At 38.5% G+C, this 26,858-nt stretch overlaps 3 protein-coding genes and 1 long non-coding RNA gene across 8 annotated transcripts in view; 3 read left to right on the top strand and 1 right to left on the bottom strand.

Moving 5' to 3' along the window:
* LOC112192570 (probable glycerol-3-phosphate dehydrogenase [NAD(+)] 1, cytosolic) overlaps positions 1 to 17,174 on the top strand; it is a 38,967-nt gene extending 21,793 nt beyond the window's left edge. Inside the window, exons 1-6 of one of the 5 annotated variants that reach the window (XM_040512907.1) lie at positions 12,050 to 13,144; positions 13,523 to 13,744; positions 14,654 to 14,901; positions 15,933 to 16,072; positions 16,274 to 16,425; positions 16,997 to 17,174. In XM_040512907.1, the coding sequence (XP_040368841.1) occupies positions 12,490 to 13,144; positions 13,523 to 13,744; positions 14,654 to 14,901; positions 15,933 to 16,072; positions 16,274 to 16,403 (1,395 nt within the window). In that variant the 5' untranslated portion in view covers positions 12,050 to 12,489 and the 3' untranslated portion in view covers positions 16,404 to 16,425; positions 16,997 to 17,174. Of the gene's footprint in view, positions 1 to 12,049; positions 13,145 to 13,522; positions 13,745 to 14,653; positions 14,902 to 15,932; positions 16,073 to 16,273 lie in introns of those variants that run through there. The other 4 variants (XM_024332374.2, XM_040512906.1, XM_024332367.2 and 1 more) reach the window with 4 other exon arrangements.
* LOC121051048 lies at positions 5,770 to 7,619 on the top strand. The gene is made up of 3 exons (XR_005804935.1): positions 5,770 to 6,057; positions 6,268 to 6,412; positions 7,237 to 7,619. It is a non-coding gene; the product is annotated as an uncharacterized LOC121051048 (long non-coding RNA).
* A 1,681-nt stretch (positions 17,175 to 18,855) lies between the features above and the next one.
* LOC112199260 (putative B3 domain-containing protein At5g66980) lies at positions 18,856 to 22,087 on the top strand. Its single transcript, XM_024340304.2, has 6 exons — positions 18,856 to 19,601; positions 19,719 to 19,770; positions 20,257 to 20,335; positions 20,828 to 21,122; positions 21,235 to 21,338; positions 21,637 to 22,087. Exons 1-6 carry the CDS (start codon positions 19,457 to 19,459, stop codon positions 21,910 to 21,912), a joined length of 951 nt encoding a protein of 316 aa, XP_024196072.2. The 5' UTR covers positions 18,856 to 19,456; the 3' UTR covers positions 21,913 to 22,087.
* Positions 22,088 to 22,277: 190 nt separating this feature from the next.
* Positions 22,278 to 24,482, bottom strand: LOC112199252 (receptor-like protein 2). Its single transcript, XM_024340295.1, has one exon. It carries the CDS (start codon positions 24,480 to 24,482, stop codon positions 22,278 to 22,280), a length of 2,205 nt encoding a protein of 734 aa, XP_024196063.1.
* Between the last annotated feature and the right edge of the window lie 2,376 nt (positions 24,483 to 26,858).

The following is a 26,858-nucleotide window of genomic DNA, read 5'->3' as shown; positions in this document are numbered from 1 at the left end:
AGATCAAAACCATACCTTGAAACCTTTCCAATCAATCACCAAGATCCTAAAGTCGAAGATAAATGAAACCCCTAAAACGTAAAAATCTATATCAATTAAAAACCAAAGCACACAAAAACTAAGAAAAAGAATAGCATAAGTAAACTTCCAAACCTACAATCCTCACTCTCGCCATACCCACCAAAACCAAACCCTCTTCTTTCTCTTTCTATTCGAGCACCACAGTATTATGGAAACCAGATCGTGTCAAAAAAAAAAAAAAAAAACAAACAAACAAACAAACTCATGTTTAAGGAAAACTGAATTGGGAGAGAATTGAATAGTGCTTTCATTGATAATAGGGGCCTCTTTATATAGAGGATTACAAGCATAGAGATAGAGTTGTACATGGAAACATAATTGTACATTGATTGGATATCTCCTGATATTCTCCAAGAATATCTCTAATATAAACCCTATTTCAACTAGAGCAAGTAACCTCGAGTTTGGGCGAGACACATATTCTGGATTTACTTGAACACTCCCCCTTGTGTCGCCCAAACGTGGTGCTTCTCTCGTTGCCTGGTTAAAACCTTGCCGAGTAACAAAAACTATGTGGGACAAAAATAACCTCGGTCGAAGGGGAAAAAGAGTACAACACACCATTCACGTTTCGAGACCATACATGTAGACATCTCCCTCTGATGTCTGCATCTCCCCCTGATGACTACAGTCATGGGAGTTTGGATAACTTCCGCAAATGATACTACCAACATGTTCCTCGAAAGTGGAATTTAGGCAATGACTTAGTGAGCAAGCCTGCCAGACTGTCCTCAGATTGAACCTAGTTCACTTTGATCTTGAGGAGAGTTTGTTGTTGCTGATTATCCTTGGTGTTGTCGCTTTAGATGTAGCATTACTTCATTCGTTCAAAACAAGCAGCATTATCCTGAATGCTCGTAGGCTCATCTGTGGTAGACTTCACACCACAATTGTTCGAACATGCGTAATTATAGATCCAATCCATATACATTCACGAACCAGTTCATGAAGAGCAATAATCTCAGCATTGTTCAAAGATATAGCGACTAGGGTCTGTTATGTAGACCTCCAAGATATCATAGTCTTTACCCATGCTGGACACTTAACCAGTTTGGGAATGACCTTTGTGTGGGTCAGAGAGACACCCAATATCAGCAAAACCTTCCAAAACACTTATGTCGTTTTGGGGTGGGGATAGAGAACGCAGGCCAGCGTTGGCGGCGTTTCTGGTGTGTTATGGGTCTGAATCCATCATATCTCTAAAGGGATAAAACAAGCCCATATCAATCATACATCTCAAGTACCGAAAGATATCTTTTACACCAATCAAATGGTGTCGCGTTGGCGCAGAGCTATATCTTAGCTAACAAGTTCACTGCAAATGAGATGTTTGGTCTTGTGCATTGAGCTAAGTACAATAATGCGTCTATTGTACTTAAGTAAGACACTTCTGCCTCTAGCACATCTTTGTTATCATCCTTCAGACGAATAGGATCCTTTTCAGGATCAAGACTACGGACGATCATGGGGATGCTTGAAAGTTTGACCTTGTCAAAATACCTAAGCATCTATTAACACGATGCTCAAGTTCCAACCCGAGACATAATCGTGTTCACCCAAAATTCTTCATCTCAAACTCGGATTTCAATTGTTTAGCGGTTTCCCTGAACTCTTTAAGAGCTTATAATGAAGATCATGTCCAACATGAACCCGCGATAGAATCCGAAACTTGTTATGGAAACGCACAGGCATATCCCTTCCCAATCAAGTAGTCACTTTAGTGAGCGTTTCAATCTTATTGCAAACGCACTCCGTGGTCTAGAGCCACTTGACTTGGGTAAATGAAGTTCACCATGAGCCTTCATGTATATTCTGTATCTAGATCCCATAGAGATACATAGTGACTACATTCATAAGCTGCATGATCAGTTATTTGGAAACTACGAAACTGACAGGGTAGTGGAGTGCAATGACATCCATTACGAGAGAATATATCTCATCGTTGTCGATTCCAGGGCGTTTTGTGAGAAGCCTTGCGCCATAAGGCCAAATTGCCATCTCTTTTTCTCATCACGCTTTCTAATGAAGACCCATTAGTCAATAGGTTTTATGTTAGGAGGTGTTGGCATCACTGGCTCAAAAAACCTTCCTCTTTGTTAGAGAATCCAACTTAACCTGGATCGCATCTTTCCATTTAGGCCAAATTTCTCTTTGTTGGTATTCATTCATCAACGGAGTGTAGTTCGATATCATCAGACTCAACAAACTCATGCGCAACGAAATGGGCAACTACATCATCAATTATGATGGAGTTTCTATCCCACGTCTCGTGTTCTTATCTCCCCCTAATGATGGGAAGACTGTCTCATGAAAGTGACATCCGCAAATCTAGCGGTAAGGAGATCGCCTAGCAAGGGCATTAAGTGGCCGACAATTGTTGGAATCTCAAATCCAACGTAGTTGCCCATTCGTCTGTAAGAACCCATCATAGAACGCTGTGGCGGCGCAATTGGCACATAAATCGCACACTCAAATATGCGTAAGTACGATGCTTGTATCCAGTCACTAGCTGCAACGCACAGTTAGATTGAGTGGCGGTGGGTCGTATTAGCATAGCTGCATGCGATATTGCATCACCCCAAGAGGATATATGGAGAGTGGTGCGCATTACCCATGTCCTGACTACCATCCACTACTACAAAAATCGAAACACACAACACTCATCACACAACAGATCTAAAATTTTCTGTTGTGTGTTAACATGAACTCTATCATACAACGGTACAAATATGTTTCTGTTGTGTGAATGTAAGCAAACTGAAATTTTTTTTTTTAGGAAGATATTGCACAACTGAGTTAAGAAGTTTCCGTTGTGTGAATGTGAGGCCTAAATGGAGGGAAATGAGCACATAATTCCCTCCCAAAAGGAGCTCAATTTGAACTATCCACACAACAGTTTTTTTTATATCTGTTGTATAAGAAATGTTGTACGAACTTTTAGAAATCCTCTAGGTACACCAAGTGTAAGATTCACAAATTTGTACAACAGATTGTCATAGTTCTGTTGTCTGAGCAAGGAAGCAACTCAGCAAGTTGCATAGCGCGGCAAAATTTCAATTTGATGAAACATATGTAGGCACAAGCGGCAAATTTTCCCTCCCAGCCTGCTTTTTCATCACAATTTAACACAACGGTCATTTTCATCTGTTGTGGGAGAAACTTGAGACAAATTGAAGTTTCCCACCAAACAACTTCATTGAAGCCCGACAACCACTCTTATTCCTTTACTTCCCCCAATTACTCCCACCAAGCCCGACAATCCCTAGACCTAGCCACATATCGACCTAAATATAGAGAAAAGAAAACAAAAGCTCTCGACCTTCTCGACCTTCTCTCTCTCAGTCCTCTCTCAATTCTTGAACCCTCTAGGTCCTCTCTCTCTCTCTCTCTCTCTCTCTCTCTCTCTCTCTCTCTCTCTCTCTCTCTCTCTCTCTCTCTCTCTCTCTCTCTCTCTCTCTCTCTCTCTCTCTCTCTCTCTCTCTCTCTCTCTCTCACTCTCTCAGACCTCGGCGCCGATGGAGGTCGCGACATTCGTGCTGTGCTGGTGGGACGACATCAACGAGTCGACTCAGTGGCAAGACGACATCTTCTACGCTCTTTGCACAGCCGAACCCCCTCGACTCCTCCGTCGCTCTGGTCTCTCTCTCTCTCTGTCTTCTATTTATGATTCGATTTCGTGCTTGATTTTCTATGGATTTGAGTAGAGGTTTGGGATCGGTGAAATTGATGAATAGAAGTTATATCATTGTGTAGTGCAAATTCGATTACCCAAATCCTCTACTCCGATTTACTCTTTATCGTTGAAACCCTAATTCACCGGTTGTTCTTGCTCTCCAGCGAGAGATTAGGGTTCGAATTGGGGCTCGCTCTTCACTTATCCAAACCCACCTCCAATTCAAGGCTTCTCGACCTGGTGATATTGATGAGCGCGAGGTTGTTACTCCTGATGTCATGACCAAGTATTTCATAGGTAAACCAAAACCAGTTCAGTTCAGTAGTATGTTTACCAATGCTTAGTACCCATTTTGTGCTATTCAAGTGACTAGTTTTGTTTCTCGTACGGTTGTGCTATGGTTATTGGCTTTATTAGTTTATCGCAAGATAAGCAATTGTTTAACTTGCTTATGTTGAAGATATTGAACTAGAACCAACTGAGAAATGAGATGGTTTGGAGTTTGTACTGCTAATGTTTAGTTTTGGTGGCTTGTTTGTGTTTGCTGTTTAGAACATTGGACAAGTTTTGATATTTGCCATTAATGCATAGGTGTCACACTAAAGGAAAGATCTCCAGACGGTGTTAGGACGTTAGTTGATGTGGGCTTGAGTAAGGTATTCTCATTGTCTGGTTTTGCTAGTCTTTCACGAGTTATTGCCTGGTACTTTTCTTATATCCCGGGAGTTAGCGATTAATTGATTTTGTTGACAATATGCAGAATGTCGTTGTTGATCAAGTACTTGATCCTAGAACAAGAGTTACAGTGGCTATGGGAGACAGATGGAATTTGGATGCTGGTAATGAATGTTTTGTTCTGAATTCTTTTAACTATAGTGATTCCTTTCTTAACAGTTAGTTAAGGTTTCTTTTAATATTTTAGTATGAATCTTAGATACGTAATGGTTTCTTTTTCCTATGGCATTTATCTAGATATATCACGGTAGGTTGGATCATCATCCAAGCCAAGGGAAGAAGCAGGGATGTATTGGGGGTACAAAGTGCACTATGCTTCCAATATCACTTCGGTAATGATTGAATCTCCATACGAGGTATCCATACATTGACTCTATGCCTCTCTTTGCCTTATATATTCATGTTGTCTCTCTAATCGTTCGGATATGACCTTCCTTACCAACTTCTGTTATCTTAATGACAGGGTGGCTATGATCATTTGATTGGGACCTCAGAGCATGGTCAGATTATCAATTCCTCCGATCTCACTATACCCACTTTCAGGTACTAACCATTAATTGATAAGATTGTACTTTTAGATGAGGCGGGTATTGCTTTTCCTGGGTAGCTGGTCTTTAGCCACAAATGGTGGTTGTTCTCTTTGCTAGATGCCTACTGTGTCCATAAACTAGATTGCTTATTTATAGGGAGACTCTTGATGTATGTGGGACAGGTTTTAAACATCTTTGAATCTGTTGACCTCTGATTTCTTTCAGGGCCAATTGCTTATTTATAGGGAAACTCACCTTTAATATCCTACTAAATGCATCATGCCAATTGAAATTTCTGAAGTTGGAGAAGTTATGAAAATGAACCATGCCATATTCTTCCTTCAATTTCATTTTTGCTGTATCTCTTTGCAACTTAAGGACTAGCTGGTGATAGCTCTATGAGGAACATCTCATCTCTTTCTCCATCAGGCTTTCGCAATTGAAGAAAATCCTTCCCTCCTGTAACATGAGATAGATAGCGCACCTCACCCCACCTTCTCCATTTCCTTTTTTACTTTTCTAACAAGTGCTTGAATTGCTCCTTTAAAAATTGCTGGTTTTTGTTATTTTCCAATCAAGTAGGTGCCCTAGTAGCTTTTTCAAAGATTTGCCGTGAGGCAGCCATTCCTTTTTCTTTTTTTTTATATTACTTTAAGAAAATATATCTATATATATATATACATATATATATATACACACACACACACACATACATATATGTAAAGATGCATCAAGGTTAAAGGGGTTAGTAGGCATAATTCCTGTTGAATATTTTGGTTTAACAATTGATTGCTCTGAGTGTATTTAAGAGGACCATGGACCTATAATTAGTATCGATATATCAGGTTCCATTGCTTTTCTTTAGGAAAAATTAATTGAGACATGAAGCTAATGTATAGTTATTTAAATAGAGATTTGTACCTGCTTATCCACTTATACTTGTTATTTGACTGAATGAAATTTGTTAGGTATCTATTGATTGCGTTTGGTGGACTTGCTCGGTTGGAAGAGAGCATTGAAGAGGATCATAACTTAAAGGTATGGTTGCTTAGGGATTTGGTTTGGGACTTGAATGTTAAACGCTTGGCAGGTGCAAGCCTTTGCTTCCTGTAATGCTAGAAATTAGCTATAAGCTCTGTGAACAGTTTTATGATCTTGGAAATGTTTGCTTGACAACTTGTAATAGTTTGTTTAACTGATAGTAATAAGGTAGAAAGGAAAAGGTATTTAATACTTTTATTGACACAGGCAAAGAATGTGCGGGAGGTGTTTGACATATAGCATGAGAGCTTGAAGGAACAGCATGAGCTTCTCCAGAAAGTAGTGAAGCCTTTGACGGGTCATTTAGAGATCTTAGTACCCAATGGTGGCCTTAACACTCACCGTTCTTCAGGTAACATTGTCTTCATAATTGTTTGTATGTTTTGTTCATTAGTCAGAAATTGACCTTGTGTAGTCTACATTGTGACTGATCAGATGATTTTTTTGGGTTAGGTGTCTGCTTACATATCTAGTATATATATATTTCATTTTCTTGGTGTTCTGTCGGCCTCCCATATCAAGCTTCGATTGTTGTGTTTTAGGTTGGAACAAAGCAAAAATTTAGTCTAAGATTGGCAGTTTTAAGGAGCTCAACCCAAACTTCAATTTTGTTCCTATGAGTTATAATTAAACTTTGTTGTCCATCATGACGTCAAGTCGTTCGTGATACTTCATGATTCCGTTGAGTACATGTGGTGCTGACTTAATTCTTTGATCTATGGACTCCCACAGACATGAATGATCTTTGGATAAACTTGTTGATATGTACTGTTTAGGAATTTAGGAAAACAACTTCCTGCTTTGCATCTAGACCATATTCCTTCTATTCTGTATAGGTAAATTTTTGGTTTGTACTTTGTAGCATAAAGTCTGTGAACAGATTCTGGAAGGCATCTGAAGATATTTTTATAATGTGTTAAGAGAACAATTTTTGGTTTGTTTCACTCTTATTCCTTTATCATGATCATTGGCATGGATGGAAGGTACCCAAAATTGCTTCCTGGTTTCCTCACTTTTGTTCATGTCTTGATTTGTGATTTCAATTTTGTAACAAGAATACAGTGAATCAATTGAAATTTATTGCAATGCTTATAAAATTGTATATGGTGAATCAATTGAAGTTTGTGTGATGTATCAAAATGGCTTATTCCATGTCATTTTGGCATCTTATAGCAGAAAATGATGCAAAAAATGAAGATGCTGATATTGAGGGGCTCATCAAAGCAGTTGCAGATCAGGTCGCCAAGTAGTTGTCAGTGGAACAGCAGTTGGAATGATATCTAGGAATAATTTTATATAAGCTTTTGATTCAAGTGTACACAGCTAGGAATGATTTCTTGTTTGGTACATTATCTAGTTACTTGAATGTATGGATGTTTGAAAAATGGTAATGGAATGATATGAATTAGAGGATTGTTTTTGTGGTAATTACTACCTAATTTGATTACAATATTCACACCACAGCTAACCAAATAGAGTAGTTGTGTGAACTAACAACCAACAACAAAAGAAAACAAAGTTCTGTTGTGTGAGATTCATAACACACAACAGAAATGAAATCATATCTGTTGTCTGAGTAATCAACAGACAAGGGAGATCATTTCACTTCAGTTGTGTGTTATTAATTTCAGACAACAAAGGATGAGTAATATCTGTTGTGTGTTACATATCTCAAACAACAAAGAATGAGTAATATCTGTTGTGTGTTATGAACCTCAGACAACAAAGAATGAGTTATATCTGTTGTGTGTTATGAATCTCACACAACGGTGAATTCCTTCTTCTGTTGTCTGAATGTACCGACACATCCCCGTGCATGCCATGCTAGGCACATGCCTGCGCAGAATTCACACAACGGAAACAGATATTCTGTTGAGCAAAGTATTGTCACACAACGGTGAAATCACCGTTGTCTGATTTTTCAATCACACAACACTCATTTAGACCACAGTGAGGCTGGTCATCACACAACTACAAATACCCGTCGTCTAATTAACTTATTGTAGTAGTGATCGTAGTCGTTTCTGCGAGACTATTTGGGTGTGGTCATGAGAATATGATGTCCAACATCAGTCCCTATTGCAATATCCATCGAAAGTCGTCGATGTAAACTCTCTAGCATAGTCAAATCCAATTGACTGAATAAGATGGTTCGAGGAGTGAGCCCGTTGTCATATGATGTTTGCTAGGAGTGTAGCATAAGTAGCATTACAAGTGGACAATGGCACAACATGTGACCAGCGTGTTTGCGTGTCAACCAACATCATGAGATATTTAAACGTCTGCAGGTTGGTTGAAACAGTCCATAGATACCCTACGGATTCTATGTAAGAACAGAATGAGTATTTTCATATCCTTTGCATAGGACGGTCTCAGTCCTAATTTCTCTAAGGAACCAACTTTGTAAAGGAGCGAGAGGCTTTAGAAGCAACCAATGAGGATTGTGGTTGGGCCTAAGCATCTGAAACGCTACTTGAAGCAAAGTTGGTGATCATCATGAATAGGGACTGTGCCAGCCCTAGGCTGGTGGTGGACGGCGGAGGTGCCAGAGGTAGCAGCGGCGGTCACACTTAGTCCAGGAATCAACTTTTGATTCATGCTTCGTGTCACTCGAAAGAAAGGATGTCCATGTGAAGTCTTTAGTAGACGGATCATCATATCATGACTAGGATGACCTATCCTGTCGTGACAAAGCCAATATGTGTCTAAATCCAAGAGATTTTCTCTCACAACTTTATTGGATTTAATAGCTCGAATAGTAACATAGAGTCCACTAGAGAGACACATAAACTTCTCTAAGATGCGCATTTGTTCGCAATCATTAGGGGTATTGCAAAAGAACTCATTTTCGTTCTCTACATGTGTTTTCGCATGGAATCCGTTGGCTATTCATAGGTGCGATTTTCCCAAGGAGCGTAGAGTTTCTGTGGTAGTAATCAAGGTGCCATTTGGCAAAGGGAACTTGGGCTATTCCATGTCCTTGAATTAATACTGATGACTCAGCCATCGTAGTCATAAAGTAATATGCTCAGAATCAAAATTGAGTCATAATGAAAAGAACTCGAAATTTTATTCATAAGCCAACGAAGTTACATCATTGTCTCTTTGACCAAAGAAAATCTAATCCAAAATGCTAGCTAATGCAAAACAATGGTAGTCGTCTAACTTCTTTTGGTAATTCCAAAATAAATGTGACCAGGTGAGTAAGGAGATGTCGGTGGTGCAAGGCTCGCTTAAGTACCACTAATCTCGTAACCTTCCTAGACATCACACTTACTTTGGGGTGAGACTACTTTGAAGAAAGACTAAACCATTGGCATCTACTACAAAAATATATGGCAATTGCCTATTACATCTCTTGGAAAATAAAAAGACTTAAACAGAATTGGCAATCTATTGATCCAAGCCAGATTTGTAGTCTTCAACCCTTCACTCTAGATCATCTTCTTGATCTTCTTGTTCCACGTAGTGAGCTTCTCTTTCTTCACAATATGCTTTGTAGGCGGTGACAATTGCTCCACGAGCTCTACAAATGTGTGCCCAATGACCGAATACTCCACATCGAGAACATACGTCTCTTTGCTCAGACTCCATTGATTGAGGCGCTTTGAAAGAGTCATTTAGATGGCTCTTAGTGTTGGTGGTGCTACCAACATGGCCAGAGGTGTTGCCTCCCTCTCTCTTTCCACGTTGACCTCTTCGGTTCAGTGTTCGCCTATTTTAGCGATTACCTTCCCAAGTAGAGCGATTATATGGACCAGAACGTCCAGAAGTATCCCTAAGGTTAGGGTTTCGCTCTTGGCGCCTTCTCTTAGGGGCGTGACTATAATTGGATTCCGGAATATGCTCTATTTCCACGGATCTCGAATTATAGTTCTTCACAAGGATGTTGTCATGCTTTTCAGCGACATTCATAGCTCCAATGAGCTCATGAAACCTTGTGATCCGTCCTGTAGCAATATCGATTCGATAGTTATTAGCAACCATCAATGCAAAGACGGGGGAGGTAGAGAGAGTTTTCTCAATCAAAATCCCATGTGTGATCTCTTTACCACAGAATTCCATGCGAAGTGCTTCCGAGTTGTAGTCAAGAACTGACTTGAAATCACAGAAGCGTAGGCTATGGCATCTCACTTCTAGGTTAGGAAGCAAGGAGTCACGGACGTTGCCAAATCTTTCTTCGAGTGAGACCAACAGCCTTCTGGGGTCTTCTTCATTTATACACTCGTAGTGGAGCGAATCATCCATAGCGAATCATCTATATGACGAGTCATTAGGATGACGGCTTTCGCTTTATTTGCCTCTAAGGCTGCTCTATTTGCTTCCAAAGCTTGAGCTTGCTCAACAGTTAGCACGTCATGGCTAGGCTTGAGAATCATATCTAGGATTCCATCGGCCTTGAGATGCTGGCGGACATCACGAACCCACCTGTGATATCCAGAGCCAGTTGTTCCCAATGGAGCAAAGTCCAATTTGTTCAGGTTACTCATCCTGAAAGAGAACAAGAAAAAAAGGTTAGTTTCGGAGCGTAAAAAGCTACCACGAAAACATATAAAATTCCTGAGCGTAATCGCTTCCAAGAAATTAGGAATTTCTAAGCGTAATCGCTTCCAAGAAATTAAATACCAAGAGGTATTGGATTAGATCGAAACAATGACGTAAGTGGTCAATCATAAATTCTCTACAAACTCTAAGTTTGGAGATCTCAACAAGCTCGAAGCTTGGAGTGAGCACAAACCCCCACAGTTCGGCTTAATTTGGTCTCCCCTATGATGAAGAAACGGGGGTAGAAGAAGAGAGGTTGCAAGTCCCCGATAAAAAGAAGAGAAATTGAATTAAAAAAAAAACGGGAACTTTTAGAAAAAAATACCTCGAAATAGGTCGCCGGGAAATTTTGCCAAAAAAAGAGGTCGGCGGTCGTTGACTGGCATTGACTGCTGACCAGGTTGACCAGTGAGCTGACAGAGTTGACGTGGCAGTGGGTCCTTTGCTGACGTGGCAGTGTGGTCCCTGTTGCTGACGTGGCAAGGTGTGTGGCAGTGGGCCTGATTCTGGGCTACGGCAGTGGGCCTGCTTCTGGGCTGCTTCACGGGCTTAGGCCTCCTCTTCTTTATTTTCTCTGGGCCGCTGACTTCTTCTGGGCTGCCTCCTTTTTTTTTTTTTTTTCTTCTCTCTGCCGGTTTAAGGTCTAGCAATAGTCAAGTGGTCGGTTCACATACTTTTATGCAGGTTCCGAGAAAAAATTTTCTGGTTCCCTGATTCTGGGATTGAGTACCTACTATTAGTAAAATTTGGTAGTAATTGGAGGTCTGGAAGTTGGTGAACCGGTGGAATATTTGCTATGGATGGTTTAGAGATTCCGATGGCCGGTTCGGTAGGTTCCGGCCGGTTCTGATGATTCTGCCGCCGGTTATGGATTCCTGCGGTCGAGGGCTTCAAGTTGTGTGGCGGAGGCAGAAAAGGTTTTGAGGTTTTGTTGTCGGATTTATGGTTTTTGCTTCTTGAATCAGGATTTTGCTATTTGTTTCAGGGTTAGGGCTTCGTGCTGATAACGTGTTTAAGGAAAACAGAATTGGGACAGAATTGAATCGTGCTTTCATTGATAATAGGGGTCTCTTTATATAGAGAATTACAAGCATAGAGATAGAATTGTACATAGAAACATAATCGTACATTGATTGGATATCTCCTAAGATTCTCCAAGAATATCTCTAATATAAACCCTATTTCAATTAGAGCAAGTAACCTCGAGTTTGGGCCAGACACATATTCTGAATTTACTTGAACAACTCAGGCACTCCGTAATTAATGAAAAAAAGAAGAAGCAAAACCGTCATTTCACACCTTGATGAACATTGTGAGCGGTGCGATGGGCTTTTTTTTTGTCAACTAGTGCGACACATATCAAGAATATCCGTGCAATTGTAAGACGGGCCAACTGACAAGTGACAAGTGACAACAACAACAACTCCGACTTTCATTTGCAGCTGCCCCACGCAATTAGTACAATCCTACAATCTTAGCTCTCTCCTTAAACACAAGTCGGCAGAGCAGCCAGTAACAGCTTTGTTATTTTCCATTTTTGGTTCTTTCTGCGTTTTCCTCATTCCCATTCATTTTTCCTCTTCTGGGAACCACTCTGCGTACACATGCAATGCGTGGAGGTTTGAACAAGGCTGTTGGGTTCGTTTAGGTTCGATCTCACCCAGTTTGGTTCGTCTCCTTTTCCTTTCAATTCTTGTATTAATTGAACCAACTTGGATTAGAGAAGGGTTGTTTTTTTTAATTTGCCGAAAATCCCACAAACAAGATCAAAGCTTTTTTGATTTCTGAGTTGAGATGGGGCAGTTGATGTGTGTCTAAATGTTAAGAGTTACTTGGGTTTGGAGGTGAGTTTGTTTGTAACTGTAAGAAGGAAAAAGAAGAAGGATGAGTGCTACCGCGGATGGAGTGAAGTACTCACCCGAGTGGTTGGTTAAGCACTCGAATGTTTCTGTTGAGGAGAAGCTTGACGAGCTTCGGCGTTTGATGGGCAAAGCCGAAGGTGATCCGTTAAGGATAGTTGGTGTAGGGGCAGGTGCTTGGGGGAGTGTTTTTGTTGCTATGTTGCAAGACAGTTATGGACACTTGAGAGAGAAGGCGGTGGTGAGAATATGGAGAAGATCTGGAAGGTCTGTGGATAGAGCCACAGCTGAACATTTGTTTGAAGTGATCAATGCAAGGGAAGATGTGTTGAGGAGGCTTATTAGGCGGTGCGCTTACTTGAAGTATGTCGAGGGGAGATTAGGTGACCGGATACTTTTTGCGGATGAGATATTGAGAGACGGGTTCTGTCTGAATATGATTGACACCCCTCTTTGCCCTTTGAAGGTTGTCACCAATTTGCAGGAGGCTGTGTGGGATGCTGATATTGTGGTGAATGGGCTGCCGTCGACTGAAACTCGTGTCGTGTTTGAGGAAATTAGTCGGTATTGGAGGGATAGAAAAACAATGCCAATCATAGTTTCTCTTTCAAAAGGTGTTGAAGCTGAATTGGCGCCTGAACCACGCATACTTACTCCCACTCAGATGATCCAGCGAGCAAGTAAGGCTGATTCCCATTTTTTGCTTCAATAGTTGGTAAATTTCAGGGTTCATGCACTGGTATAGAAGATTCTGATTTTAGATTCATTTTCTCTTCTTTTTTATCTGTTTCAACATTTTTGGTGCTCTCTGGTGTTATTTGGTGTACTACTACGACTACCCCCAACCCCCTAATAAGTTGAAGATCTTCAGGCTTGTAGTGGGTATCTTCTTATGATAATAAAAATGATCTTCATTTCTTTACTTGTACTATTACAGTGGTTTATAATGCAATGGAATGCCTGTATGATTAGGGAACATCTGTCATCAATTAGTAGTTAAGCAATTCTCTTTGGTCGCGGATTATCTCGTCTCTATCTAATTTGTATGGTATTTTCAGCCGGTGCTCCTGTTGAAAACATTCTCTACCTTGGAGGACCCAACATTGCCTCAGAGATATACAACAACGAATATGCTAATGCTCGGTTATGTGGAGCGGAAAAGTGGAGAAAACCAATGGCTAAGTTTTTAAGGCAGCCACACTTCATTGTGTGGGACAATGGTGACCTTGTTACTCATGAAGTTATGGGTGGCTTAAAGAATGTCTATGCCATTGGAGCTGGTAAGATTCAGTCTCATAGCTTAGTGCAACCTGAACATGAGTAAAAATTTAGGAGAAAAAATAAGGAACACAAAACCGCTATTTAAGATAAATGCTATATTGTGATGTTAAGAGGTTCCATCTCTTGATGCTTTCAGTTTAGGAATGCCTTTCTTACTTGCTGTACAATTAACACGTACTACAGTGCCTTTCATAGATGCTATTTATTTCATGAATTGACAACTGGAAAAAGACTGCATGTGATGTGACCAAAGGATTGCAAACAATTGAGTGTAACATCATATATTCCTTAGCTTTTGGCAGAGATGAAATACAGGTGGACTTAAATTAATTATTGGAAGATGAAGCTTCTACTTTGCACATTAGCTAGCGTAACCAAATCATACACTTTCACAGATGTGGTGGTGGTGGGGGGTTGAATTACATGCACTTTATTGTCTAAATACAACAAGCTCATGTCCTACGATCCAAAAGTTCTGTGCATTATTCACTACTATTTGGTAGTTCAGTGATATATAAACCTAGGTACCGTGATAGGTAAGGACATATTGTAAGGAAACCTAGGTACTTCAAGTTGTCATAAGGAAAATATTTATGTATATAGTCCAGTTAATTGGGTGAAGACTTTCTGAAGTTTCTTGCTAAAATCCTTTGCGTATGAAACCAAGAACTATTGTTAATTGCCTGCTTTAATTGGCCATATTTTGTCAGTTGGAATGTTGGTCTGTTCAATTATCATCCTATGGCCTCGTGTTGTTCTACTATATCTTATGTTCGGATGTTTCTTTCATTCCTGTGATATTATCTTTTGTTTATGGGACCTTAATACTTTGATTATTGTTCTATCGTTTCTAACAAATGTAGTTCAAGGCTTAATCTGTACATTAATTTTTAATTATGATTCAACAGGAATGGTAGCTGGGTTAACCAATGAGAGCGCCACCAGCAAATCTGTATACTTTGCACATTGTACATCAGAGATGATATTTATCACTCATTTGTTGGCAAAAGAACCAGAGAAGCTAGCAGGACCTTTATTGGCTGACACGTATGTAACCCTGTTGAAAGGTCGTAATGCATGGTATGGACAAAAGCTGGCCAACGGGGAGTTAAGCCTTGAAATGGGTGATAGCATCAAGGGGAAGGGTATGATTCAGGTATGGATCTCAATCATGTTAAAATTAAATAGGAAAAAGAAACAAGCATGAGTTTGTTTAGAACTAAACGTGAAATGACTGGCAATCCAAATGGAGTTAAAAAAGGGAGAGATGGGGAAGGGTAATGAATACTTACAACTTCCTTGAATTAAATCATATTACTTTTTTATAGCTCAGGGCTTCGACTTGGGAACATATGAACAATATGGGAAGCATGCCAGTTAGGGGTTATAGGAGTGGTCTTGCCTGTGTTTTAGTCTCATGTGATCAAGGGTTGAAACCTCCTCATGGTACCTAAAGAGTATAGGGTTCGGCAGGAAGCCCCAGTTTTGAGCCCTGCAAAGTGATTTTGTGGGATTTCTGGGTATATATTATAAATAATGTTTGCATTGATTAAATTCTAATGACAAGTGATTGCAAAGTTATAATTTAGAAAATTTACAGTCAACTATCCAAATGGAGTTGCGTTGTCTAGATATTCAAGGTGTGGGGAAATGTATACTGTGTGGCCTGTTGGCCAGAATATATTATGGAACTTGAACTACATATATTCATTGTTTGTTGGGCCTTGCTGACTCTGCAATTGGAAAGTTAAGAGTTCGGTATAATTATAGAATGAAGGATCATATAGGATGTGTAATTCCTTGATGATAGAAGTTTATAGCTGGATACAAACTATAATTATTTTTATTGAGTGCCCCAATGAACCATTGTTTTGGGAGAGCTGTTTCACAGTTGCATTACTACAAATCTATATCACTTGCAGCATAGATGATGAATCTACTCTTTATCTTTTTTCATTCATGTTTGATTTCACTGGCTATTTAAGAACTAGTTTGGAGTATGAGTCTGCATTTTGTTCTGTCGTGTGACTTCTTTTTCTTTGTTTTTATTTTTATGTTTTGTGTGGAATGATCACTCTTTTTGTAATAAAGTCAGATTAGCGGCTTGATTAGAAGACCATAATCATTTGGATTTAGCACAGAGTCAACTCACCATATGTGAATGATAATTCCTTTTTTATCTTTCAGGGAGTCTCTGCTGTGAAAGCATTTTATGAGTTGCTTAGTGAGCCCTCTCTAAGTGTCAAACATCCTGAAGAAGATAGGCTCATTGCTCCTGTTCAGCTTTGTCCTATCTTGAGGATTCTATATAGTATACTTATAAAAAGGTAATTTTTTTTTTCCTATTCTCAAAGAAAAAAATTCCACTTGAGTTTGAGTTGGGTCAATATCTTCTGAGTTCTGACTCAGCTAGTGTGAATTGCATTGATCAAGTTGGCAAGTTGGTTTAAATCACTAATATAATTGGTCTATCATGATGTTAATTAGTATTACAGATGTAATGGCATTCTGTATGATTGTGTGAATAGGGAGTTCCCACCTCAGGCTATTCTTGAAGCTTTAAGGGATGAGACCATGCATGACCCTCGGGAGCGTATTGAGATTGCACAAACCCATGCTTTTTACAAGCCATTTCTTCTTGGTCAGCAGCAGCTCTGATAATGGAAATTTCCTCTAGCATGTAAGTGGCAAGAACTGTTAGCATAAAATTCAAAATAGCAATTCCTGTCTGGTGGTGATTTTATCTGGAGAATGCCTTGGTACAGATGGTTTGTTCTGTTGTGTATTGTTTAAAGTTGGTGTAGATTTTTACTTGCGTTGGAAATCGTCACTCTCTACTCAGAATTGTCATTACATATTTCTCCTGAGATGAATGACAAATAAGTTCCCACAGCAACCAGATTGAAAGGATTACTTAAGGTCAGTCAAGAAGGAAGTGGAGAGGTCGGAGGATCTGGCGGTGGGGGTTCTCGATGGCAGAAGGGCTTCTTCGGTCTGCAGCAGACTATCCGGTTGGTGGTGTTGTTGATCGGTGACTGGCGGTTGGGGACAACTTGTTTTGGGCCTGGGATTAGGATTGGGCCTTGTTTTGGGCCTGGTTATAAAATTGGGCTTGAATTTGGGCCAAACCTTGGCCTGAAAATTAGCCGCAGAATAGTCCTTTTGATTTTGTGTTATGTTTTCTCTGTTTTGTTGTTGTTTTGACGTTTTAATACAAAAGAAAGCTAATTAAGTGATGACATATCATCCAGATTTATCATGTGTATTCACCCAAGTAATTGCTTCACGGGTTCAGACTTCAGAATCACTATCTGTTTGGTATGTCGACTTTCTTCTACCATTATTGTTGATGCTTTGTTGGATTTGGGTTCACTATGGTCACATGACCGCTTTCCAGCCTTGAGTTATACTAGAGATGCTATAGTTTTATTGTTGTCCTTTTAGACTCGGGAAGTTAAATTCAGGCTCATGGCTCATTGGTCTGATGTTTTGTTATAAGTAGGCGTTTTGTTATAAGTAGGCCCACTAGTGACTCATTATTGTATCATTCATAGTATTTATAAGAGGGTTTCTTCTGTATTAATAATGAACCATTTGCTAAAAATGAAAAATAGTAATAAAGGAAACAGAGAGGAGTAATGACTAGTGAGGGAAATATGGAAAAAGAGTGAACATGAGTCATTCTTATTGAGGTGTTTAATATTTACTGATATTCTTTCCGAAGAATACAAATGGGTATTTTTGGATGATTGTTCGGTATGACGATTTAATTCATCCATGAATGAAAGTCACTAACAACCCTCCACCAAAATGGAGTCATTATTCTATGGTCTCGAAGTATTATGTGATATTGTCATGTAATGGTCTAAACCAATAGATTTAAAATATATTTGTGGGTTTCATCGCAGAAGTAAAAAGAATATATTAAATGACCAATCAATAATAAATTATTACATGGACTAATAATATTAGCTTGGCCCAGTGTATAAATGGTGATCCAAGACTATTAAATAAATTTTAACTGACATGAAAATGAACGAGTCATTTCAGATTTTCTCGTTGATCAAACAAACATTTGATTCCCCTTAACTGTTGGTAAACACATGATTGAAGGGGAACTGAGAGTAATTAATTCTCTTTATTTCATTCTCATTAGGAGTTAAATTCCAAACAAAAATGTGCTTTTGGGTCTAAACGTGTAGATTATTTTGGTGCAAAATTTAACCTTAAGGCCCAGAAAGCCTAACGCAAAAACAGGCTATCACTATAAGATGAGTGCATTAAAGCTCACAGCTTTCTGAGTCAGCAGAAAAATCAAAAGGTGGAGCAAGTTTGCACAAGAATAGGCAAACATTATAGGAAGGACGATTGCATCAGAGCTCAAAGGCCACAAAAACAGAAACCAGACTGATTGCATCAGAACACAAACGATACTTATTTATTACTGATAGCATTTCTCTTTTCTCTTTGGAGTCAATGCTTGTTTATCTACCATGTCATATATATCTTTTGGGGCTTGCATTCATTACCTTTCAGATTTTACATTGAAGTGACTTCTGCATTTCCTGTTCTTCCCAAGCTTAGTTTTTCTTTTTCTTTCTTAAGTTTTTTGTGCCTTTTCTGGTCTCCATTTTAGGGGTTTTCAGTTTGTTTTTGCAAGTTTATACCTTTATTGCTAGCAAACAAGAGTATCACTGGCATAAATATCAAAATCATATGTAAACACACCATAAGAAGTATGTATTTGCACTCACAAAGATATCATGGAGTCTCATTGCGTCTACTTTTTACTTTTACTAACCAGAAGCTAGCTAAAAATTTTGAATTATCATAAAAAGCAACTGCCTCCAAAATTATTATTTGTGACTGCGAAAGCGGTGAGCCTATAAGAGGGACATATCTAATTATCTATTTGCATTCAGAAATTAAGTATACCCCATATGTTACATTATATGTATGTTTTGCCTTTATTCACCCAAAAGCTAAAACTTTGAAGCAGATGAAGGTAACATCCTCAAATGGCTTATACAGTACCAGTGCCAGCATTTTTTCAGGTCCTAGCTTGCTGTGGTACTCACTGGCCCTAAAGCCAAAGATTGAAGACAGTTCCATTGCAGGTGAAAAACTCTTTTCAAATGTGGTTGATTGGAATGTGATTGGAGCACTAACTTGTCTGCTTTGAGATGATCCTATGTTACTTAATTAAGGAGACACTTCTGTTTCTCTCAAATGTTACTGATCGGTGTGGTGATTTCTGTAATGGGATTTGAACGAAATTGAAAAGAAACAATTGACTAGTTGAGGTTATAGCAAAGGTCTTGGTCTATGGTGAAGTTGACAACTCTTTTGCTTATGGATTCATATGGTGAAGGTAATGCAGTTCTTGAAGCCCAAGGCCCAAAAGAAAACCATCTAGCAGAGACAAGAAGCAACGGCTATAAGAAAATTAAAGCTCACTGGTTTTTCCAGTCTGCACAAAATCAAAACGAATCAGCAAGGCAGAGCAACTTTGCACAAGAAGAGGCAAGCAATATAGGAAGGACAACTGCATATAATAGTTTACAGGCCACAAAAACAGAAACCGAGCTCAGAAGTCAGACTTGCTGGTTTTATATTAAATATAAACGAGATAAGAGTTATTGCTCAGCTGGGTTTCTTCTCTGTGTGTATGTCCTTTTGGACATTACTCAAAGCATTTACGTTTGGAGTCAATGCTTACTGTGTCCCATGTCCTTATGATCACTTCATTCAGCTTTATTCTTTTAAATTTAGGCTATTTTTTCCCTCTTTCTTTTTGTTGGTTTACATATTTATCTTGGGGATTCAAGGCAGTCCTTACTTCTGCTGCTGCCTCAGGTTCAAACCCTACTTTACTTACTCATTCTTACTCTTCTTCTTCTTCTTCTTCTTCATCTTTATATTTCCTTGGAACTAGCACAAACTAATTAAAGGAATTCTAATTTTAACTTTCAGAGTTTACACTTGAGAGAGCTCTGCATTTCCTATTCCTCTTCAAGGCTTCAAGGTCAGTTTTTTCTCTTCTTTCTTTAGTTTATTGCATCTCTTTCAGTCTTTTTCTCTTGTTGGGGTTTGCATTTTTGTTACTCCAATCTGCTTCTGTTTTGTACCAAGTTTATACCTTATTTTGGAGAAAAAGTTGAGCCTCAAGGCTTGAAACTAGTGAAACAGTTGAGCCTATAATATCAAAACTCAAAAACGCTTTGGAAAATAGTATAGCATAAGAGCAACGTATATAACTACAAATTTCACTCAGAAAGAGGTTCATTAAATCTATTATTTTACCTTTAGTCCCCAAGCATATGAAGCCACTGCCTTCAAAGCTATATTTACCTCTATTCATCCTTGAGGTTCATTATATCTATTTTGTAGCTGTTTTTACCCAAAGCTGAAAGCTTTGAATTAGCATTAGTATATGAAGCAACTGTTTACAAAAAAAATTTATCTGTGATGGAATTGTTGAGCCTATAAACTAAATCCAAAATAGCTGCAGGTACCATCTTCAAATGGCTCGTTCAGCACCAGTACCCGCCTTTTTCCAGGTCCTTGTTGGTGATTTCTCTGAGAAACTGGTAACATCTTGACCTCCTTTTTCGGTTTTCAAGATATTTCCAAAATTGAGTGTATAGTTCTCCTCAAATTTAATTTAATGTATTAGATATTCATGAATCCATATCTTTCTAGTGTATTCCATGTCAAGTGTATGATTTTCATCAAATTCTATTATATTTAATGTGTGACACTGAATCATGAGTCCATATCTTTCTAATATAGTACACAGCAACTGTCTTAGCTGAAGTAGTGTTATTGATCAACATTATGACTGATTATGGAATATAGTGACATAAAGCTCAGGGAAAAGATGCATTTTTAACATGATCTCACCTAATTTGCTCAATGAGCTAGTCAATAATCAAATTGTCATTGACTTGGCATGAATTATTTCCATGACCAAATTGTCTGTGTTCTAAACTTGTAAAACAAATGATATTCTTGCTGATGTAAGAATTTTTTATTGGTTCTAAAAACATTGATGTTTTCTGAGAAGCAATTATATTTTGTAGAAAATGCCAACAGCTTTTGTCAACGACTTCAATGGACCAGCACTATGCAAACTTCGAGGCCCTAATGGAAAATGCTGGGATGTAAAATTGGAAGAGAAAAACAATGATCTTTTCTTCCATAAAGGCTGGAAGAAATTTGTGAAGGATAACTATTTGGAGGAAGGAGACTTTCTGGTTTTCAATTATGATGGCAATTCATTGTTCAGTGTGACAATCTATGATGAAAGTGCATGTGAAATGGACATGGAAGAAGCCAAGAGAAAGAGAAGTACTGGTGGTCTTGTTGGTCAAATGAGTGAGTTCTAGTTTGCTTTACTTGTATACAAGACCAGACAATCAAGTTTTTCTCTTATCTGCCAAGTAATTTACATTCTTCTGAAATTGTGTTTCAATTTGGGACTGTATAGGGGATTATGTCATGCCTGGGGAGACAAGACTCAGAATCATTGAGTTCAAATCAGAGCATCTTTGCTTTAAGAGAACTATGGAGACTCACAGACTGTATCAGCTGGTAAGTAATAAGTGATAATACCCAATGAAAAAGCTAATTATGTTTCTAAAAGTCTTTTCCCTGTTATGACTGAAAAATATTGATTCTTGTCTTTTGAATGGAATGCGTACGTGAGTATAAGAATTTTCAATCATTTCAGTGAAAATCAAAGTTCCATCACTTGTGAATCAGAAGTTGTTCTTTAGAGTTCTTCACTTGTCAGCAGAGTTTTCTTTCCCTTTTTTGTTCTTTTGTCATCTACAAGGTTAATTTATTTCTAATATTTCGTCCCCTGATATCAAATATGTTCCAATTGTAGAACATTCCTATAATAATAGCCAGGGCTAAGGGTCTCATGAGCAAGCGGACTATAGAGCTTCGGGATCCAAGCAACAGATCATGGCCTGTTGCAGTGACCCCCATGGAAGATGGTCGTACACTTATGAACAAAGGCTGGTGTGATTGTTACAAGGCGAACCAGATTAAGAAAGGGAACACCGTTGTTTTTGAGTTTGTGAAGGGACATGTGAAGCTTCACATCGTTAGAGATGAGGGATATGAAGTGATGCTCACAGGTCCTAATATCGTGTATTGAAGCTAGTCACTGCAGGTGCAATAGTCTTGTCTGTTTTCAGTAAAGGATCCTGTGTTACTTAAGTATGGTTATTTTTCATTTCGGGGACGCTTCTATTCCTGTTAATTAGTGATTGTTGTTTGGTATGTTCTGTAATGGGATTTGAATGCAATTGAAAAGAGATAATTGACTAGTTTGGATTTGAATGATCCCATAATGATGGAGCAGGGACTTATATGTTGCGATTACAGATTTACAATTGCACTGCAAATCTACACGAATCTGAGAGTGTGATCTCTGTGACTAGAAAATAACTCAGAAACATATTATCGTGCATGATTTGAACAAAGAGTACAACAGTCTAGCTTCTAACCCTTCTCTGTATCTTAGCAGTACAAACTGTAAAGTCTATTCCATAGATTGTCTAGGAAATTGAAATATGCATACCTCCATGCCTGGTTATACAAAGGGCCAAAGACTCCCAGAAACCCTGTGATGAACCCAAGTGCCACAGATATATGAAACCAGTCAATTTTTTTCTCACTTTCCATATATTGGCTGTTCTTATCTGCATCATTGTCATTAATCGGTAGGCAGTGATTTGGAAGTGGAGCACCACAAAGTTTCGGGTTCCCCTCAAATGCAGAGGCACTGAAGCTTTGGAGCTGAGTACCAATTGGTATCTGTCCTTCAAAATCATTGTATGAGGCATTGAAAGATTTCAAGAAAGTAAGGGCTGCCAATGACTGTGGGATAGTTCCAGAGAAATGATTCATGGAAAGATCCAATTCTTCCAAGTTCTTAAGGTTGGATATTTCCTCTGGAATGTTGCCGGAGAAGTTGTTTCCGCTAATAGACAAGATTTGGAGAAGCTGAAGTTCACCAATCTCAATAGGTAGACTCCCAGTAATGGTGTTGTTCTGTATCTCAATCCCTCGGGGGAAGTAAGACAATGTGTACTGCACAAATATTGTATTTCTGGATTCATAGATGGGCAGTTCAAGATAATCGTCTACTTGATCCGTGGATTGATCAGAAACCAATGACGGTAGTCTGCAGATTTCCTTTGGAAATTCACCTGAAAGTTGGTTGAAATACAAACCCAGATAAAAGAGCTTCGGAAGATTCCCCAACCAACTAGGAATGGATCCTGTGATTCTATTATAACCGAGTTCCAAAACCTCTAGTTTCTTGAGCTTAGATAACCATATAGGTATCTGTCCCATGAGCTCACAGTTAGCCAAATCCAAAAATTGCAGATTTTGGAATCCATCAAAATCAACCATACCATAGTCAGCTGGAAAATTTTCTGCTAGATGAAAACTTGATGAGAGTAAGAGTGCCCTGAGCCTTTTGCAACCCATCAGTATCTGTATTGCCCGAGTGACATTAGTCAATCTGGTATAACTGAGTGAGAGGAAGGACAAAAGTTTCAATGAACGAATCTCAGGTTGTATTTGCCCTTCAAGGTCATTTTTGCTCAATCTAATAGCTTTCAAGGACTTGCAGGAGTAAAGGCTAAGTGGCAAGATACCAGTGAAGTAATTAATCCCAAGGTCAAGTTTAGTAAGTTGACCAAGTTTGGAGAAATTTAGGGTAGAGATATTTCCTTCCAAATGGTTTCTTACTAGATTTAGTTCTACAATGCTTGTGCAATTCATCAAAGATGGAGGTAGATAACCTTCTAGATTGTTGAAATGAAGGAGCATGAATTGCAATTTCGATAGCTTACCAATACTTGTAGGGAGGGCACCACTCAACTCGTTAGAGTAGAGGTCAAGGATTCTGAGGTTGGTGAGGTTGACAACTCTTTCGCTTATGGATCCGTAGATTGAATTGTGAGGTAATACAATTTCTTCAAGTGCTGAAGCAGAGTAGATATCATCTGGAAGTATTCCCGAGAGATTATTGTAACCAGCACGAAGAACTTCTAGCTTGGAACATTCCCCTATTCCACCAGAAATACTGCCATTGAATTTATTGAACGAAAAATCCAGTAGCCTAATCAAGGGATAAGAACGGGTACAAATAGAGGATGGGATAGACCCGGCGAACGTATTATTGCTGACGTTAAAACTAGTCAAGTTCCAAGCTTGTTGGAAGAATGAAGATGGAATTGCACCATGGAAGTGATTGCTGGACAAATCAAGCATCCGAATATTAACAGACGATAGAGAAAATGGTAGCTCTCCAGAAAGAAAGTTGTAGCTCAAATCTAGGATTTCAAGATGACTCAAAGACAAGAAGAAACCAGTTTGATCTAGTGAACCAGTAAGTGAATTGTGGGAGAGATTCAGGTGGGTGAGATGTGTGAGATTTCGTAGTGATGAAGAGGAAAATATATATCCTTTGAGGCCTTTGGAGGGCAACGATACACGGGCCACCCGACCACTCATATCACAAGTGATGCCCTCCCATTGACAGCAATCATCCGACGACCAGTTTAAAGGAGAAGAGGGCATGTTGAAAGAGGACCATAGAGAATCTTGATCCAGTTTGTTGCATGCAGTGCTTCTACAATCGACAGATGAGATGAAAAAGATGAAGATGATGGCATAAGGAGTAAGATAGTTAGGTTGTAATGGCATCATTCTAGCTTGTTGAATTTATTATCTTCTTTTCTTTTGAGAAAAATTCTTGTTGAATTTCTGAATGGAAGAACTGTGTATCGAATTATAGAAACGAAGTGAACTAGCAGCTGTAGAAAAACACAAACTGATGGTTGCAATTTTCTTTGTATTGAATTGTGATTGAAACTTTACATGAATGAGTAAACATATAGACAAAGAAAAGAGAAAGAACATTAAGAGATTCACTCTACAAAGAAAAGAGAAAGAAGACTAGGAGGATTCACATTACTTGAATCCTACCTAAACTAATTACAATAGAAGAAAGTCAACGCCATGCTTTAGACTTCCTTCCCCATGCATTAAACTTCGTTGAATGAGAAAGGACTTTTTGTGCAGCAGCACCACCATGCTTGCTTTGGAATAATAGAGGATTCACCACTTGCACAAACGTAAATTGCAAGTTAACCATATCCTGACCATATCAACAAATCTTCAATAGCAGCATAGGAAGAAAGGATCAAAGATGTGATCAAATTACAGTTATTAGATGAAAGGTACATTTGTGGGAAATTATTGCAAGTTTATATATCCACGTTGAACTTGTTGGTTTGTTGCTGGAATTAAGAAATTAAGAAGCCCATCAATTATCTTTTGGACTAAGCCCACATAATTAACCTAATCCTATTAGGTTTTGGAGTTTTCCTCATGCACATATAAATGTATGTTTTCTATCACAAATTAAGGTGTGAGAGAAAAGAAGTAGCCGCAGTTTCGGGTTCTATAGAAATATTACATTTTGGTTTGTTGCTTTTGTTCTTGTGAGCAACAATATATATTTGAATAGTCGTTTTTCTATCTGTTGTTTCTCTTTCTGTGACTTTATTCAGGTGTAATTGGAAATTGAGTTTAGTGTTAAACACCTTGTAATCTTCTTTTGATATTAATAGAATCCTCTCACCGTTTCTGCCCGTGGATGTAACCCTTTGATTTTGGGGTCAACCACGTAAATCCTTGGTGTTCTGCATTTGTCTATTAATTTATCTTTTTCATATTTTTTATATTTCATACATGTTTGACGCTTTCACACAGCAAATGGTATCAGAGCTCAGGCTACACCTAGGGCTATTTGATTTAGAGCTAATCACTGATTTGCTGATTTTTTTTTTTTTTTTTTCTTGTTGGCATGGTAATTTGAGCTATGATTTTGGATTCAATGATGAAGTCTGTTTCTTCGATGAAATATGTGATTGATAAAATTTATGGGATGAATGATTTCAACCTTTGGTGTTTGAAGATGCGAGCCATGTTAGTTCAGCAAGAGTTATTAATTAAAGGCGCTAAAAGTGTGAATGCTTTGCCAACTACTTTGTTAGAAGAAGAAAAATGAGACATGTTAGAATGAGCACATAGTGCAATTTTGTTATGTCTATCTGATGAGGTTCTGCGTGAAGTTGTCGATGAGACAACTGCCCCTAAATTGTGGCTAAAGCTAGAGAAATTATATATGACCAAATCCCTAACCAGTCGACTATATTTGAAGTAGCGACTATACACTTTTCGTATGTCTGAAGGTGCACCTGTTTAAAGCCATATTTATGAGTTTAATAAGCTTATATCTAATTTGAGAAGTACGGATGTGAAAATTAATGATAAAGGTAAGCCTTCTAAAAAAAATTCTGGTGATAATGCGAATTATGAGGATAATAAATCTACTTTTGCTTTTGCCTTATCTGCTGGTGATTCTTCTGTTAATGCTTGGTTGCTTGATTAAACTTGCTCATACCATATGTGCTTCAATCGAGACTGGTTTGACACTTATCAGTCTATTGATGGAAGGTATGTTTTTAAGGGGATAATATTCCTAATAAAGTAATGGGGATTGGAACAATTCAAATTAAGATGCACGATGAAATTATCAAGACTTTGACAAAGGTTAGGCATTGTCCCAGATTTGAAAAATAATCAGATATCTTTGGGTACTCTTGACTCACAAGGCTATAAGTCTCATCTCAAGGTGGAGTTTTAAGAGTTAGTAAGGGTGCGCTCTTGTTGTGATTCAGGGAAAGTTGATTTGTCATAACTCTACGTACTTCAGGGTAGCACAGTTATTGGTGCTCCATCAGTTGCCTCTTCATCAAGTCCATATTTAGACTTTGGTACAAGTGTATTTGTTGAGGGTTGATCAATTATGTGAAGATTGGATAGTGAGACACTGCACTGCTTTGAAGACATCATATATAAAAATCGCATAACATATTTGTGGGTCCCTTATAGAGAAACTTGGATAAGTCTAAAAACTTCTGTGCTAAATCTATTAGTTCCTGCTACTTGGTTAATTGGTCTCCATCATCCTCATTTTGTATGAAGACTCCAATTAAGGTACAGTTTGGTACTCAT

Source organism: Rosa chinensis, chromosome 1 (genome assembly GCF_002994745.2).
Source record: "Rosa chinensis cultivar Old Blush chromosome 1, RchiOBHm-V2, whole genome shotgun sequence".
NCBI classification, from domain to species: Eukaryota; Viridiplantae; Streptophyta; class Magnoliopsida; order Rosales; family Rosaceae; genus Rosa; species Rosa chinensis.
The sequence above is the reverse complement of the archived record's forward strand: the minus strand, read 5'-3'. Positions and strand labels throughout refer to the sequence as shown.